General features: G+C 61.6%; 1 protein-coding gene across 2 annotated transcripts; it reads left to right on the top strand.

Moving 5' to 3' along the window:
* The first annotated feature begins 4,112 nt into the window (after positions 1-4,112).
* Positions 4,113-17,318, top strand: AQP1 (aquaporin 1 (Colton blood group)). 2 transcript variants are annotated; one of them, XM_069462592.1, is made up of 5 exons: positions 4,113-4,526; positions 13,559-13,723; positions 14,070-14,150; positions 15,316-15,474; positions 15,689-17,318. In XM_069462592.1, exons 1-5 carry the CDS (start codon positions 4,143-4,145, stop codon positions 15,788-15,790), a joined length of 891 nt encoding a protein of 296 aa, XP_069318693.1. In that variant the 5' UTR covers positions 4,113-4,142; the 3' UTR covers positions 15,791-17,318. The 2 variants fall into 2 exon arrangements, with proteins under 2 accessions (XP_069318693.1, XP_069318694.1); XM_069462593.1 differs by having other exon boundaries at positions 15,316-15,755.
* The last annotated feature ends 28 nt before the right edge of the window (positions 17,319-17,346 follow it).

Raw genomic sequence — 17,346 nt, 5'->3', positions numbered from 1 at the left:
GAAGGTGATGGTGACCAGACGGTCAGGACTGTCTGTGTCCTCGTCCCTCCCACCCCACGCTCCATCTTCCCAGTAGCCCTCCCGGACAGAATGAAGTCATTGTTTCCCACACTCGGCCCGGGGGTGGGAAATCCCTGCTGGGCCCAGAGGCAGGGTCCTTTCCCCCTCGGCCCGTGCCCTGCACCTCGCAGGAGCTTCTGGCTAGTGACAGCCTTGGCCACGCCCGAGGTGGACCCTTAGCCACTCCCCTCCAGACAGAGCCTCAAGTCCTCCCACTGGATCCCTGAGAAGACGGGCCCAGACAGCCCTGGGAACAGCCGGCTCTAACTGGAACGTGGGTCTCCTGGGCACGTCAGGAAGGAGACACATCTGGAAAAGCGTTTGGGAGATGGTTGCCGCCAGCAGGGCCAGACGGCGCCCAGGCCAGAGTGGCCTCAAGCCCCGCCCAGGGCTCAGGAGCTGGGGTGGGGACGGCGGCTTGGGGGCTCTGGAGGCTGGGCCAGTGACACCGTCCATGGAGAGGTGTGGGAGCCAACAGAGGGTGAGGGGACAGCGTTGGCCCAGTCAGGACGCACTGGAGGCGAGCTGGGATGGACACAGCCCCGGCCTCCCAGAGCAAGCTCCCTGGGCTGGCAGGGGGCTCTGGCCGCCCTCGCAGCTTCTCTGTGCGCCCACTCTTAGCCCGGCACTTCCTTTCCTACCTTCCTGCCCCTGCCAGTTATGCAGGGACGTGGAGGCTGTGCCCTCACGCCCCCCGCCGCCCTTCCTGGCACCTCTTGGGGCCTGCAGCCGAGCCCTTGTACTTGTTTCTGGGCCAAGAGACCTGGGGTTTCTCTCTGGTAACCAAGTGTATTGGGGGCCCTTCCTGACAGGTGGGCAGAGAACCAGATGTGGCCTCTGGGGTTGGGTGGTCCTGGGTTCTAATCCCGCCTCTGCCTTTCCTTGACAACTCAGTATCTGAGCCTTCCAGGGTTGTGGCAAGACAGGCCTCGGCCAGATGCTGTTTCCTTCCTTCCTTCCTTCTCTGGTCGGCCTGGATTTGTGCAGACCAGGGAGAAGGAGGTGGAGGGGTTGGCAGCCTTCCTGTGCCTGGGGCTGCGGCAGCCACCTTTCCCCCTTTCCCATCCAGATGGTCAGGCATGGCCACAGATGCCCCTGGGCGTGGGGAGATGGTGGGCAAGTGAGGTCCGCGTTAGCATTCCTGGCGAAGCTTGCATTCTGGTGGCGCCTCCTGGTGACGGCAATGCCTTCATCCAAAGGAGTAGAGCCATATGGTGGCATTATGGCAGAGGCCTCGCTGGCAAGGGGGAGGGGGCAGGAGCTGTAGGGGGTGGCAGGGTGGTGCCCTGAGGACCCTCATACCATCCTGAGATTGGTGGGCACCTGATTGGCCTGGGCAAAAGTGCTTTGCCTCACCTGCTACCCCGGGTCCCCTGCCTCTTGCCCTGCTCCGGGGCAAGGTGGCTTCTTCCGAGTACACACTCACACTCACACACACTCCACAGTCACGCTCAGCCAGAGTGTCCTCACAGAGCCCGCAGGCCACATGCTGGGATGAAGCTCCGTGAGGACAGGGAGCTGGTCTGTCTGGTCCACAGCTGTCCCCTGTACCCAGGGCAACGTCTGGCACATGGCACATGCTGAGCACATATTTGTTGGATAAATTAGGAAGCTCCAGGTCACTCTCCCCACAGTAGCACACCGTGTACCCTCAGCTGTGTGGTGGACGCCGACCTGTGGACACTGTCAGGGACACCCAGATGCACACAGGTCCTTATTCCTGTCTCTGCCCTGTGCACGGCCACGCCAGCCTGAGTACAGGAGCGCCTGGGCCCTGGGGCCAGCTCTCCCCCTGCCTCTGTCCTCAGGTGCTCTCGGTGGCATCTCAGCACCTGCCAGCCTCCGAACTTAGCACCAAGCAGAGCAAGGTGGGGATGGCTGTGGGCCGTGCCAGGATCCAGGAAGCCCACGGGGAGGAGCAGGCTGGCATGTGTGTCCCTCGGTAGACACGGTCTGAGGGAGACAGCCCAGGAGCCCGCGGCCTGAAGGGAAGTGGTCCTCTCCCAGAAGACCACAGCCTGAGGGTGCCACAGCCCGCCCCGCAGGGGCCCCGTCTGCAGGAGAAACAGGGCTGTCGTCGCGGCCCCAGTGCGAGGGAATCCCGGCCCTGCAGAGAGAGCTCTGGTCCGAGGCCCCCAGGAACGGACCAGAGAACTCTGCACGTGGGCCAGTGTCACCACCAGGGCACAGGGCCAGGAGCCAGGGGCATGAGGGAGCCCCCAGGCATGCAATGCTGAGCTGGGGCTGCCCAGAGTGAAGGATGTGGAGGAGGCTTGGGAAGTGGCCCAGCAGGGCCGGCTCCCTCTCTCGGGTGGTTAATAAGGCACCAATTACCTCTGGCCACCCAGGCTCCCTGACCAGGCAGGGCCCGCTGGCCACCACACTGACACCTGCCTCAGGCCCACTGCGTCCCATCCGCCCAGGCACGTAGGTGAAGGTGGCTCCCCAGCCCCACCCCAGGTGGCCTCCTGCTCCCGGCAAGCGCACACCAGGCTCTGCCTGGCAGCTCTCCCCGAGGGTGGGAGGTGGGGGCTGGCGTCATTGTCCACAGGATGGCCCCCGACAGGAGGCACAGGACCCACGTGCCCTGCCCTGGCATATTGGAACTCAGAGTCCTTTCCCTCGCTGGGCCTCAGTTTCCCACCTATAGATGGGCAAGGCCAACACTCCTGAGTAGGACTGTGGTGGGCCAGGCAGGAGGTGGGAGGAGAGGGACCCAGATCACCCAGGCCCTTCCAGCAGGCCACAGAGGGGCCGTCCCTGCGGGGCCGGCCCCTCCAACGCGCTCGGTGCAGTAGGCCAGGCGGCGTCCTGGCCCCGAGGTCCAGATCCCTACTGCGAGTCGGCTGCCCTGAGTCCCCGGGCCAGAGAGGCCAGGCTTCTCCCCGGCTGGGGACTTGTTGGGGTCCTCCCTGTGCCTCCCCTCTCCCTGCTCATCTCCCCCTTCCTGCCTCTTGGCTCTGGCTCTAGTCCTGTCTCCCTTTTAGTTTGTCCTTTTCACCCTCCGGGCTCTTCCGTCTCTGTCTCTTGGCCCCGCCTGTCTCACTGTCTCTGGCTGGGGATCTGTCTCTGTCACTTCCACTTCCGCTCTGATTCCATTCCCTGCTCCTCTTTCGCTCTCTCTGCCTGTCTCGCTGTGTCTTCTCCTCCCCTCTGTGTGTGTCTCTCTGTCTCCCTCTTTCTCCCCTGCCTACCTCCTCCCTCCCATCCTCTCCTTCTAGCCCCAGGTGGGCTCCTCTCCTCCCTTCGCTGGTCTGCCTGTGAGAGGAAAGTCTTAGACTGTCCCATTCTTCCCCGCTTGGTTCAAATTGCTCCCAAGAAGTTTGAGGGCTTCTAGGGTGGGGGCTCCCCAGTACCCTGCCTATCTCAGCACGCAGGGCGGCCCGCAGACAAGCTCTCTGCACCTCCATGCCCTCATCACTGCGGTGGGGCATAGGCTGGTGGGGCGGGGGGCTCTGGGACATCCCCAAAGTGCCGAGCATTGGCCAGCCTGGGCTGGGGTGTGGGAGGCCCAGACTGCCCCTCTGGACCCCTGGGCCGGTGGACTCGAGACTAATGCTGCTCTGAGGTGGGATGGGACCCCGGGGCAGGCAGGATCACGGCGCCTGTCTCCAGGGAGGGCAACGTCCACCGTCCGAGTCCAGCCCGTCCACCCGCCCCCTCTGGAGTGCCTGGCTCTGCCCTTGGGCACCCTCTGGGCTTAGCACACGGGGCGGGGACACCTGGATTTCTCTGGCCCCCTGAGCGGGGCCAGCTTGGAGGAATTTCCCAAAGCCTATTAGAGCACCGGCTGCCTCCCGCCTGCCTCCCCGGGCTGGGCAGGGCTGAGGGCGGAGGGAGAGAGAGAGGGAGGGGGAGAGGAGGAAGAAAAAAGTTGGCAGGCCGACAGCAGAGCCGTGTCTGCATCCATCCCGAGAGGAGGCCCGTGCGGTGTGGGGCGGGCCGGGCGCGAGGAGAGGCCTTCCTCCCTTTGTGCTCCCCCCGCCCCCCCAGGCCTATAAATAGGCCCAGCCCAGGCTGTGGCTCAGCCCGCGGAGGGAGTTGAGCACCAGGCAGCAGCTCCAGCCAAGCCCCCTGCCAGCATGGCCAGCGAGTTCAAGAAGAAGCTCTTCTGGAGGGCGGTGGTGGCCGAGTTCCTGGCCATGACCCTCTTCATCTTCATCAGCATCGGCTCTGCCCTGGGCTTCAACTACCCGGTGGGGAGCAACCAGACGGCGGTCCAGGACAACGTGAAGGTGTCGCTGGCCTTCGGGCTGAGCATCGCCACGCTGGCCCAGAGCGTGGGCCACATCAGTGGCGCCCACCTCAACCCGGCCGTCACGCTGGGGCTGCTGCTCAGCTGCCAGATCAGCATCCTCCGGGCCTTCATGTACATCCTGGCCCAGTGCGTGGGGGCCATCGTCGCCACCGCCATCCTCTCGGGCATCACCTCCTCCTTGCCCATGAACTCGCTCGGCCGCAACGACGTGAGTGGGGTGGCCCCAGGCTTGGGGGTTCTGGAGTGGTGCTGAGAGGGCACTGGTCCCATCCTCTGCCCATTGTGCAGATGGGCTCACTGAGGAACAGAGAGGACGAGAGGTTGCCGGAGGTCATGTAGACAGGTGGGGTCAGAGTTGGGGCTGGAACTCGGCTATGTCTGCAGCCCAGAGCCCGTTTCCTGCCAGGCACTGGGGGAAGCTGAGATCCAGAGAATAATGGTCTTGCCAACGTCCCCTGTGGGACATCTGTTGTGGGGAGTAAGCTGTGGAGGCAGCTGACGTGTGGGGCAGCAGCTTGCAGCCCTTGGCGGTAGTTCTCGACACTCTCCAGCCCTGCCCGCGGGGCCAGCGCTCTGCTCCTGCAGCCGTGCACCCCGGGGAAAGTTTGCCGCCGTCCCGGCCACCCTGCACCAGATGCCCGGCGTGTCTGCGGCCAGTTCTGCAAGTGTGTGCACAGGACTCGCTCTCGGAGCCGCCCGGGCCTCCAGGCAGCCCCCCACATTCACACAGGTTCCCAAACAAACTGCCCCTGAGGAATCAAGAAGAAAAGTCCCCTCCCAGTCCTTGGCCCCTGGGAGTGGGACAGAGATAAGGGCGTGAAAGCACTTGGTGGAGCTGCTGAGGTGGTTTTCCTGGATTACAGTGTGGGCTGGGGGCAAGGGCTGGGCCCGCTTCCGGGCACCGAGAGGCATGGCGTCTGTGTGTGTGTGTGAAGGGGTGTGGGCGCGTGTGCCGGCACGGGTCTCTGGGCTGTGCGAACTGTGTGCACGTTTGTGCTGCCGTGGGAGGGTGCGGCGGGCGAGTGTGTAACCGCATGTGCCCACTGCTCCTGGCTTGAGTGGGATCTGGGCTGGGGTCACTAATGACAAGCAGATGTTGGCAACTGGGTGGCAGCTGCTGAAACGAATTCCTCCTGGGCCGCTTAGCACAGCTAATTGGCTGTTGGCGGCAGCTGCCTGCTGTTGCAGACCTGGGCTTTTCCAGCTCCTCGGCCAAGTGCAAGCTCAGACTGTGCTTGGGCCACAACAGGGGGCAATTTGGCCTGAGAGGCTGGGTACGGCTTGGAGGAGGTCTCAGAGGGCCCAAGGGACAGGCAAGCAGGCTTGGGAACGTCCTCTCAGGGAGGCAGCGAGGCCAAGGAGCAGAGAGGAGGAATCGGTTCTAGAGACACGGGGCTGGCGGGGCCCTGGCAGGGCAGGCAGGTGTGGGGACGGTGCCAGAGCCTGCGAGGTCCTCTTAGATTTGGCAGTGGTGATTACAGCCGCTGTCCTCTCTTGTCCCAGCCAAAGTTCAGATCCTGGGGATGGCAGCGAGGGAGGCCAGGTGAAGGTCTGGTGCAGAGGGCAGCTGGCATGGCCCTGCTGAGGGGCTTAGCACTTCTTGTGTCACAGTGACACCTCGCCCAGACTCCTTTGGAGCCAACCTTTGCTCAGCCTGAGATTGAAGATCAGCCCTGTGGGCTGCAGTTTAGACTTTAGCTGGGGAAGATGTGGCTGCAGGGGCTGTAAGGGACAGAGCTCAGGGAGGCCACATCCCTGGCCCTGGGTCTCAGTCTCTTCAGTGGCACAGAGCTGGTGGCCTCAGGGGATGCCTCTGGGTAGGGTCAAGTTCACACTGGGGTTTGGCTGGGCACGATGAGAGTGGGGAAGGGTTCCCATAGGGGACAGGTTGAGACTCCCAGGCCTTCTGGCCCCCTCTTGTTCCTCCCATCTCAAGGGACAGACCCTGTGCACCTGCTTTGCAGGCTTTGCACCCCCTGCTATGGGCATCCCAGGCAGAGGCGGGCGGGCGGGGCCCTTTCAGTGCCATCTGGATCTGGCCACACCCTGCTCTGGTGCCCCGTTCCTTTCCTGGCCTCCATTTCCAGAGTCACCCAGATATCTGGGCCGGGCAGGGCAGGTTGCAGAAAGAAGGGGGAGAAAGATGAGCAGCCTAGTGTGGGGCCAGCCCCAGCCGGGGCAGGTGCCGGGTTCAAGGGCGTCTGCTGCTGGCTCCCGGCCCTGCCCCTGCCAGCGGCTTACTTTGTTGCCTCGGGCTTATCACCCATCCCTGGGACTGGCTGAGAGGCCCCCCGAGGGCAGGCCCAGGAGGGAGCTAGGCAGTGTGGGGGCTCGGGCGCCACCCTGTCCAGACAACAGAGGGCTGGGGTTCAGGGGCACAGCCTGGGCCCTGTCAGGCACGGGCCCTGGGCTGTGGAGGAGCCTGGGGGTGGCCTCAGGGGTGCAGGAGGGGGAGGGGAGAGTCTGGGCAGCAGGCCACACACTCTCGCAGCCCCTCTGGCCCTGGGCCCCATCCTGGACAAAACCTGGGTGGGGCAAGTTGTTGGCATGGAGATTTCCGAGGAAAATAGGGAAAGAAGTGGCAGGAAGCGGTCGGGGTGAGTCAGGGGGTGTCCCCCAGGGACATGGTGGGGATAACTTTCTCCTGACTGAGTCAGGGCTCAGGATACACCCTGGAGAGACCGTGCGGCTCTGCTCAGCCTGCAGGGTACTGGCTGATTCTACAAGCCGAACCCCAATTTTGGCTAAAGATGAGAGGTCCTGAGGCTGGAGTGGGCACTCGGGCCTATGACGTCACACAACGGCCCTGGCATGTGTGGCCCGAGGTCCCACCTGTGAGATAGGGACATTGCAGGACGCGGCTGGGCTCTGGGAAGCCAGAGACGCTGGTGGACTGGAGTCCTGGCAGGTGCTGGCTTTTCTCATTCCCCTGCTCTGGGGCTCGCTCCCCCGGGGCTGTTGGGGGCGAGCGCAGGGCTGAGTCAGCCAGGAGATAAGCCCTGCACAGCTGCCTGGAAATGCGGCAGGAGGCAGGTGTGATAAGAGGTGGCAGGGCGGGCCAGGAACTTCTGAACTTGACGGGTGGGAGAGCCGGGAAGGCTTCAGGGAGGAGGTGCCACATGAGCCTGAATGTCGGGGCTCTGGAGACGGAAGGGGCTTCCAGGCAGAGGGACTGTGTGAGTACAGACGAGGAGGCAGTGGGGACCACGGCCCGGGAGTGTCAGGTGTGGCCAGACTGGGGGGTCACGGTGGGAGGGTGGGGCTCTGAGTCTGTGATTTCAACCCCCAGGGGACTCAGGCAGAGGAACCTCTTTTTGGGGTCTCCTCTCAGCCCTGCTGATTCAGGCCTGACTGCTGGGGAAATGCTTCCACCTGCAGCAGCAGCAGCAGGGGCCTGACCCCAGCCCTAATTCTCCTCCTTCCCCAGTTTCCAGGGCCTCGGTTTCCCCGACCACAGAGTAAGAGGCCCCTCCACGCCAGCAGTTCTTCCGGGGGCCCTGCCACCTCCCCCAGAGCTCGGAGGTGGGCTGGGGAAAGGGGAGGCAGAGTTTCCGATGTCCCTGCCCAGCCCGGCCTGCCCAGGGAGGGGCTGGGGGCTGGCTGGTGGTGCCACAGCTGGGACATGTAATTACTGTTTCCAGCCAGAGCCAGATGAGGGGGAGGGCACAGAGAGAGCTTTGCGGTGGAGGCTCCCTCACCACGGAAAATTCTGAGGCTGTTTCCCCCATTAGAACCCTCCGAGCAGCCCAGCCAGTCCCAGGGCACCCCCTCCCCCGCCACGACACTTGGCGCTGACCAGGGCTTGTCCTGGTGACATGCATCTATCTGAGGAGCGATGCTCTGAGAGAAGACAGGACACACTGAGGGGACTCGCCGCCCCCCCCCAGGCCACAGTCTCCTCTCACACCTAGTGCCCCCCTCTCCCCCAGGCGGCCTTCCAGCAGTGCAGGTGGGGCCACTAGCTCATTGCAAGACAGTTCCACGAGGTCCTCCCAGCCTGACTTCAGGGCCCAGATGGTGCTCCCCATTTCCTCTAGGGGCTCCACCCTGCTCCCTGGAAGCACCAATGGGTCTGGGGTCTCTGGAGTGGCTGGGATCTGGAGGTGTGGGCAGAAAGATGCTGTCCATGGACCCCACACGTGGCCACAGACTCTCCCTGGGGACCAGAGGGGCTCCTTGTCCAGTGGCATGGTGCCCAGGGGGTCAGCAAGGGGCTGTCTTCACTCAGCCAAGGAGCTACAGTTCGGGGAGCCAGCGCACCCTGAGGCTGGAACCCCTAACTCAAAAGATGACAGAAAGGGCTGGAAAATGCCCCCAGCCTTTTTAGCAGTTTCAGTGCCTGAAATCTCACCAGCCAGGCCCCTTGAGTGCAGATTTCTGCTCCGTAATGAAGGATTTTTTCTTCTTAGTGGAGAAGGGGCTGCGTCCGAGTCAATAAGCTCCCTGTCATTAGGTGTGTGCAGGTAGAAGCTCTCTGGTGGGGAGGCTGCCCTGGGGGCGTCTGGCTTGCAGGGGTGCAGCGGGGTGGCTGGGAGGTTCTGTGACTCAGGCTTTGTGCCGTGCTGAGACCAGCAGCTCCGATGGCCCTGTGAGGGTCCTGCATTTAGGTTTCTGGATCCTGGCTCAGAGAGTGACGGCTCAGTGACAGGCCGTGAGGGATTCTGGGGACTTTCTGGGGCTAGAATTTGGGCCAAGGCCTCCATTTTACAGATGGGAAAACCAAGGCCTGCAGAGGCATGGGGGCTTGTCAAGGTGGCACAGTGGGTATGTCAGAGCAGGACCACACCCCCAGCCTTCTGCTTCCCAGCTCTTGACTGCTGCTGCAGCTCCAAAGTATACACACAGTGCACAAACAAAACGCACACACATGGGCTCACACGTGCTCACACATGGGGGCGGAACACGCACAGAACATAGAGCACATTCTCAAGACTGGGTGGTCCCACTCGGGCCCTGGAACCCCAGGAGGGTGGGGTAGGGGTTGCTCAGAGCCTCTTCCTTTCCCTGCCCTGGAGTAAGGAAAAGAGGGAGGGAGGGAAGGAGGAAGCCATTGCTTTGTGTATTGTTTCTTGTCAGGAAGACGATGGCTCTGGGAACAAATAAAGGGCTCTTTGAGACCTGCTGCTCTCACTCCAGGGGGCTCCTTCCCTTCTCTTCCTCCTCCCCTCTCCAGCCAGGAGCGGCACTTGTGTGGGTGCGTGACACACGGGGACATGGTGACACACTCAGAAATGCCACCAGACACAGCGATGCAAACACACAGCGCAGCCTTGCAGGGCCTCGTGCCGCAGTGAGAGCTGGTGTCTGAGTCGTGGCTCTGCCCAGGGACGGCCGAGGCCGCTTGGCCAGCGCCTGATCGGTTTGTCTAAATGTCCCACAGGGGATTAAAAAGCGTGTAAATGCTCTCATTTTGGGTTTTTCATATTTTCCTTAAATGAAGCTTGCTAATTATGTGGTTCAAATCTGCCGTGTTCATGTTATTGGTATTTTTTGATTGCTTCATTCTGTCGGTTTTAAGGGAGGATTGTGAAAATCTCTCACTCTGATAGTGGGGTGATCGATTCTCCTTGTAATTCTGTCAATTTTTGTCTCATTAATTGTAGGCTATATTGTTTGGTGCATACAGGCTGGGGATTTTTGTAGTCCTTTTATAGATTTTTAAAAATTTAGTTATTGTGTAAGAAACCGTTTAAGGTCTGTCTAACAAAAAAGAAAGAGAGTCATCCCTGGACACACGTGGCCATCCACAGATACAGCAGACACTGATCTAAAAGACACACAGAGGCACACAAAGCCGTGACTACCCCATGCACACATGTGAACACCCATGGAGCAGTGACATGCTGAGGCCCGGGAAGGTCCCCCCAATACCGAGTGCTGAGTCCTGGAGGCACTGGGGCTGGTGGGGCAGGCCTCAGTGTCTCCTGTCTCCTGTCCCTCAAGAGTGAATGCTCAGAGCCTCAGCAGGGCCTACCTCTGGAGCCGGCTGCTCCCCAAGGGTGGGCTGCCAGGGTGCCCAGGCCGAGTCAGGGGACCTGGGCCTTGGAAGTTACTCTGGTTGGCCTGCCCATGGGCCGCAGGGAGGGTTCAGAGCCCATTGCCTGGAGAGGTCAGCCTGGCTGCCCTAGAGCTTGAGACACGCTGGCAGACATAGAGCCACCTTCTGCCAGCTCCCCAGCCCACGCTGGGAACAGCCAGGGATGGCCTGTCAGTGTGGGGTGGCACAGACTGTGGGACAAAGATCCTGGCTGTGCTGTCTCCTCCCTGGGCCTCGGCCTCCTCGTCTGTCATCTTACCGAGCGTTTGCACAGACCGCCTGTGAGGCCCCCAGAAGCTAATGACCGGCCCGTCGTCTCCCAGCTAGGAAGGGAATAAAAGAGTCTGGGTCCAGAGAGCTTCTCTGAAGCCAGGCTGCCTCTAGCGAGGGTGGGATTCTAGAAAATTGGCATTCTCTGCCACTTCTGTCACCACGCAATGAGCCTCCCTGCAGAGGTGTGGGCAGGGGATGGTGATGGTCCCCCATCCTGTGCTCGCCGGGCTCCCAGGCCAGGAGGAGATGAGGCGCCCGCACAGGCCGCGGGAGATTCCTTTCCTGCAAGACGCACAGACCTTCAAGGAGGCACGGCGGGGCGGGGTGGGGGCAGAAGTTAATTCCAGCCAGGGATCCAGCCGGGAAGGCTTCTAGGATCCGGTAGGGTCTGAGCAATGGGCTTAAATGGGTTCTTTATGCAAATAGAGCTCATATCTTTGATTGTTGTGGATTTTATATAGCTTATACTTGCATTCACAAAACTGTTACTTTTTTTTGCTTCAATCGGTGAAATATAAGACCTGGGCCAGGCCAAACTACCTGGGGATAGGCAAACATGTATTTTTTTCATTAACAAGTGACCACAACTGGGATTTGCCATATTTAAGCAATTTTTAAAAATTTAATGGGTTGTAAACAGCAAAATAAGTTTTGAATTTTTTACCTGCTCTTTCCTGGACATTAAGTTTCAATAGACCTTAGCTGTCACTTCTAATTGTGAATTATCAAGTTTTTCCAGATGTGAGTAATGCAAGTGTATTGGTCGAAGGAAGGTTGGCAGCAGGTGCTGAAGCAATCCGGGGAGGCTTGCTGGTGGTGGTGTGGTGGTGGCAGGTACTGGAGTGGAAGGTGATCGGCCCACATGGTTCTCAGTGGCCAGCAAGAGGGTACATTCCTGAGTTCCCAGGGCAGATGGCTGTCCCCTCCTCTTCCCAAGGACCCTGCTGAGCACTGGGCCTGGAACTGTGACCCTCTGCTCTGTTCCGTGCCTTGGGGTAGGGGCTGGGACGCTCAGATGTGGTTAAGAACCAGAGCGGGAGATGAGCTGCCCTGGCTGTATCTGTGAGAGGGGCGGGGTGGGGATGGAGGGAGTCTGAGGCAGGAGCCACTTACAGGGATGGCCCCTTAATCGGCCAGGAAGGGCTGGTTTCGGGCCTGCTGCCAGCTAGCTATTAGGGCGGCCCTGGAGATCAGAGGAGAGAGGAGAAGGAGCCGTGAGCTTCCGAGTGCGCAGACACAGCGGCGTGGGCCTCACAGGTGTGAGGGGGCGGCCGTCAGTGCCAGCCCGGCCTCGCAGCCTCGCCTCCATCCAGCCCGTCCCAACCCGGCAGGCCTCGGCCAGCAGCTCAGCTACCCCCCCCATCTGCACACCCACAGGGGCCCCTCCCCTTCTGCCTGTCCCCAGCTTGTACATGTGATGAGAAAGCACCAGGACAAGAGCCACAAGGACTGCCTGATCCCTCCTGCCTCTGCAACCCTTTCCATGTGCCCCAGACAGCCCCCATTGCCTTCGAACGTCCCAGCTGCTCTGGAGGGTGGCCAGGGACAGTTATATCCATTATGCAGATGGAGAAAATGAGGACCAGAGAGAGGACAGGCCATGCCCATGGTGCCAGCAAGTAGAAGAGTCAAGACCCGAACACAGGCTTTCTGCCTCCCCGGCCCACCCTTGGGGCAGAAAGAGAACCAGGCATTGCCAGAGGCCTGGCAGACCTAAGGGGACGCAGCTCTGGGGTCACCAGGACGGGCCAGGAGCTGGGGCTGCAAGGCAGGGGATGTGAGTCATTTCGTGTAACCCAGGGCTGCAGACAAAGGCGGGAAGAGAACTGTTCTTGTAAGATGGCCTCAGGGTGGGGCCGGGAAAACCTCTAGAGGGATAGAGGTGTGGCCCCCAACTAGGATTTTGCAAAATCTCCTGTGGCCTTGGAGATACCCCCACACGCCCAGGATGGGAGCTGGGAAGTGAGACCTCCAGCTCTGGCCTGTAGGGACCCCCGCCCCTGCCTGGGAGAAGGCAGCCTACGTGGCCACGCCTGGGCATCTTTGCAAGTGGGCCTTTGCCCAACCGGTCCAGCTCCCCCATGTGGGTGCGCCTGGCCCCTGGACCCCCGCATGGAGGAGCGAGCAGAGGCTCCCTGGTACAGCTGCAGGGGGAGGGCTTTTGTGACCTCATGGCAGCTCCCATTCCCTTCTCTTTCCATGACTCATGTTTCTAAAAGTGGCCCAGGAGCAAGTGCAGCCAGACAGTGGTGGCGGGGCCTATATGGCCAGGAAGAGGGAAGGCGGGGCGGGGTGGGGGCTGGGGGGGGAAAAGGAGAGAGAAGGAGAGACGGGAGGGCAGGGCCAGAAGGGATGAGAGAGAGACACTAGACGGGGGAGACAGAGGGTGGAGAAGGAGAGACAGAGGGTGGAGGCACCAAGGGGGACAGGCACAAAGGAGAGAGAGACAGACAGACAGTGGGGGCTGGGGAGCTCGCTGGAGAAGGCCCTCCCCAGCTTGGGGATCTTTAGGTGCAACAGGGCATGGGGTGGGCTGTTCTGGACTTGAGGGGCACAAAGCCATGTCCCCAGCTGGGCTCTGCCACCATTTGCATCTCTCCTTTGAGTGTCCCTGGCCGTCTCCTCCCATGCCTGGACTCACCCCTTGACCACGACCTTCCCGTGGCCTGGATGTCGCTGGTTGCGGCGGCCCCAGCTCAGCCCAGGCCTCTGCGGCCCCGTGCAGAGTGGGCAGGGTCTGGGCAGGTACGAGGGCCGAGCTGGAGCGTCATCAGCAGGTGTGGGAGGCAAAGGCCTGATTTCCACCACCTGGGCACACGAGGGGCCAAGGGGCCGAGTGATGGGCCCTGAAGGCGTTGAGGGTCTGGCCTCAGGGGACACAGTCGCTGCCTGCCCCGCCCACTGGGCCTCGCCACCCTTCTCCCCTACAGCTGGCGGAAGGTGTGAACTCAGGCCAGGGCCTGGGCGTAGAGATCATCGCCACTCTGCAGCTGGTGCTGTGCGTGCTGGCCACCACCGACCGCAGGCGCCGCGACCTCGGAGGTTCAGCCCCACTCGCCATTGGCCTCTCTGTAGCCCTGGGACACCTGCTGGCGGTGAGTGGGGGCCCTCCCGGGTGCGGGTGTGGGGAGAGGGCGGGGGGTGGTGGGGTGTCCTGCCATGGGCAATGGTGGGCTGCCCCAACGTGCTGTCATGGGGTGGGGGGATGGCGGGGCAGCTCTGGGGGGCTGGGGCAGGGTCCTGCCCAGGACAGGGAAGCACAGGGGCCTCTCGACCAGCTTTCTGGGTCAGTGCCCCCCTCTCTCTCTGGGTCTCATTGTCCCTTCTTGTTCTCTCTCTTTCTCCCTCCTTGTCACTTTCTCTTCCCCTCTGTGTCTCTGCCTTTGCCCTCTTGGTCCCTCGCTCCCTGTGTGCCCCCTCCCTGGTCTGTCTCCCTGGCAGATTGACTACACCGGCTGCAGCATCAACCCCGCTCGGTCCTTCGGCTCTGCCGTGATCACCCACAATTTCAGCAACCACTGGGTAAGCGACCCGCGGGCTGCCCCACCGGGTGGAGGGTGGGTGGGAGGCTTCGGCGTCACCTGGAAAGCCCGCCCCCACCCTCGTGACGTCCTTTCTCACCGCAGAGGCTCTGGGAGACAGCCAGGGCAGAGGACGTCAGGCAACTGAGGCCTGAGATGAAGGGGCAGGGTGGGGTCCCCTGTGAGCGGTTGTAGGCCTGGCCTCTGCCCCACGCTGCCAGCCCCAAGTCATCCCCACAGGGTGGTGAGACCCTGGGTCCCAGTTCTGGCCCTGCCACTTTCTGATTCAGCGTGACCTGGAGCAGCCTGACCGGCCTCTTGGTGCCTCGGGTTCCTGACATGACAGGACCTACCTCCCCGGGTTGCCAGGAGGAGGAACGGACACACTCACTTCTGCAAACTGAGCTCAGCACAAAGAGTGCTCAGGGGCTCTTAGCTCTTAGCTGTGGATGTGGGTGTTCTAGGCCAACCCTTACTCGGCTGGACTGTCTCTGGGGCCCTTCTAGAGCTGGGGAGGGTGAGGGTCACGGCCATCCTCAAGAAGAGGCTGGGGTCAGGTGTGGTGACTCGTGCCTGTTATCCCAATGCTTTGGGAGGCTGAGGCTGGAGGATCACTTGAGGCCAGGAGTTTGAGACCAGCATGGGCAACATAGTGAGACCCCATCTCTACAAAAAATATTAATAGAAGACTTAGCCGGGCCAGAGTTAAATGGGAGAAAATTAGCCAGGCATGGTGGTGTGTGCCTGTAGTCCCAGCTACTCAGGAGGCTGAGGCAGGAGGATCGCTTGCACACGGGGATTTGAGGTTGCAGTGAGCTGTGATGACTCCACTGCTCTCTAGCCTGGGTGATAGTGAGACCCTGTCTCAAAAGAAAAAAAAAAAAAGCCAAGAAGCAGCTGGTATTGCCCATGCCTGAGCTGGGTGACACAGAGGCAAGGACGTGCCCCTACCCCACACCCTGGCCCGGGCCAGTCCTGGGGGACGCTGCAGTCAGGTGCTGGGGTTGGGCCCTGCCGCCTCTGTCCCAGGCACAGGTGGGAGAGAACCCCCCACTTGGGTGGTGGGCACAGGAAGCTCAGGGAAAGCTTCCTAGGGGCGGGGGCTTTTTAGTGGTACCTCGAGGACCCAGTCAGACACCCTCTGAGCACACCTGCTCTGTTCCTAGATTTTCTGGGTGGGGCCGTTCATCGGGGCGGCCCTGGCCGTGCTCATCTACGACTTCATCCTGGCCCCGCGCAGCAGCGACCTCATAGACCGCGTGAAGGTGTGGACCAGCGGCCAGGTGGAGGAGTACGACCTGGAGGCCGACGACATGAACTCCAGGGTGGAGATGAAGCCCAAATAGAAGGGGTCTGGCCCGGGCATCCACGTGGGGGGCAGGGGCGGGCGGAGGGCGGGGAGGGCTGACATCGATATTGCAGACACTCTGACCGGCCGGCCAAAGTCACTTCCCCACGATCTGCCAGACCCGCGTGGTCGAGCCTCCTTTGGCGGCGTTTCTGTCTCTTTCTTCCTCTTTCTCTGTTTCCTGGCCTCAGAGCTTCCGGGGGACCAAGATTTACCACCTCACCCACTCTCTCGAAGTCACAGAGGAGGTGAAAGAGAGGGACCCACCTGCTAGTTGTCTCCTCAGAGTGTGATGGGAGGTTGCCGGAAAGTCCCCCCTCATCCCAAAGTTGCTCACCGACTCACCTGCGCAGGTGCCTGGGTTCCACCATTGTTGCCTTGTGCCTTCGGGCGCAGCCCTCCTCCTTCCCCAGGCAGGCATCTGGCCCGGCCATGCTGAGGGGCGGGAGGTCCCAGGCGGTGCAGGGCAGGGGCGACTCGCAGACAAGCTTTGCCCCTTCAGGTTAGCTTGCTCCCAGGGCCCTCCCCCTCGGACTCGCTGCGTGGAAATGTCGTCCCTATCTCAGGGCTTCGGGGAACCCCATCTGGGAAGTGGCAGGATGGGGAGAGCTCTATGGCCCGAGGCCCCCGTAGGATTCTGTAAGTGTAGACACCACACCCTGGGTTCTAGAAGATCTAGTCCAGACCAGTGCTGCTTTTCCCACTTGCCCTGCGTTCTGTCCCCGGGGACAGAGCTGCAGCCACACCTCCGTGCGGCCCATGTGTGGGCACGGGTGGGCACGTGCAGGCAGGCTTCAAAGCAGAGAGTGACACGCAGTCCAGGCAGCTGGAAGTTTCTCTCCCCTCTGGAGGGGCTCCCAGTCGGCCTGCTGCTGCAGAACGAAGGCCGTTCGGGGGAAGGAGGACACCGCGTCACTTCAGTGAGCTTTTAGTTGGTCTCTACCTGGTACTGCGTCACACTGATCAGTACTGCAGTTTCCACTTCCTCTTGCCAGTGTGGAGACGCAGGTCACTATTCCGCCGGCCTGTGTTTATTAAAGAGCACATGGGTCATCTGAAGCCTGAGCACGGAGCAGCCCTGACGCAGCTGAGCCCAGGAAGGCAGTGCCCCTGCCGGGCCCCGGCTGACCCTGAGCAGGGAGGAGCACGTCCCTCCCTCGGTCATGAGCTCCTGCCTGGGGGGACCTGCACAGGCTGGCCGTGCCACCCCGGCCACAGCCTTCCCTCCTTGCCGACCCGGGGGGCAGAGGCCAGGCCTGGGCCTGATGCAGTAGCTGCTGCTGCGGCCCAAGGACGGTTCAGAGCCCCGAGTCTGTGGGCGGCTGAATGCTCCCACCCAGCTGTCTAAGTCCATTCCATCCCGCTGGGGCCCAAGCAGCCCTGCCACTGTGCCCTTAGCCTTGATGGCAACAGAAACCAAGAGACACGATGACGCAGGTATTTAGAAGCAGTGGGACAACCAGGAGGCCCTTAACTGTCACCAACACATGCCATCTGCACACTCCCTTCTCCATTCCCTAGCAGGAACTTCTAGCCCATTTAATGGATAAGGAAACTGAGGCCCAAGGTCCCACAGCTAGAGAATGATGTGGCCATGTCTAGCACCAAGGCCATGTCTCTGCCACTTCCTGGATCGTGAGGCCGGCCTCTCTCATTCCCAGCTTCGCGGCTGCTGCCTGGGCGGTGGCCCGGGGCCAGGAGGGTGAGGGTTGCGATGGAGGGGAGGGGGCAGACCCGCGCCTGCCTGGTTCTGGCTGCTGCATACCAGGGTCCTGCATCTGTCTGCTCTGCATATATGTCTCTTTGGAATTGGAGTTTCATTATGTATTAATAAAATAAAGGAAAATGA

This window comes from Eulemur rufifrons, chromosome 29 (assembly GCF_041146395.1).
Source record: "Eulemur rufifrons isolate Redbay chromosome 29, OSU_ERuf_1, whole genome shotgun sequence".
Lineage (NCBI taxonomy): Eukaryota > Metazoa > Chordata > Mammalia > Primates > Lemuridae > Eulemur > Eulemur rufifrons.
This window is presented reverse-complemented; position numbering and strand designations above follow the sequence as displayed.

What these genes read in the sequence shown, in the direction of transcription:
- AQP1 (XM_069462592.1), top strand. Translation starts at nt 4,143, where the DNA reads ATGGCCAGCGAGTTCAAGAAGAAGCTCTTCTGGAGGGCGGTGGTGGCC. An exon ending in ACAATTTCAGCAACCACTGG is followed by an intron (nt 14,151 to 15,315) that starts GTAAGCGACCCG and finishes CTCTGTTCCTAG; the next exon opens with ATTTTCTGGGTGGGGCCGTT. An exon ending in CCGACGACATGAACTCCAGG is followed by an intron (nt 15,475 to 15,688) that starts GTGGAGATGAAG and finishes TCCTGGCCTCAG; the next exon opens with AGCTTCCGGGGGACCAAGAT.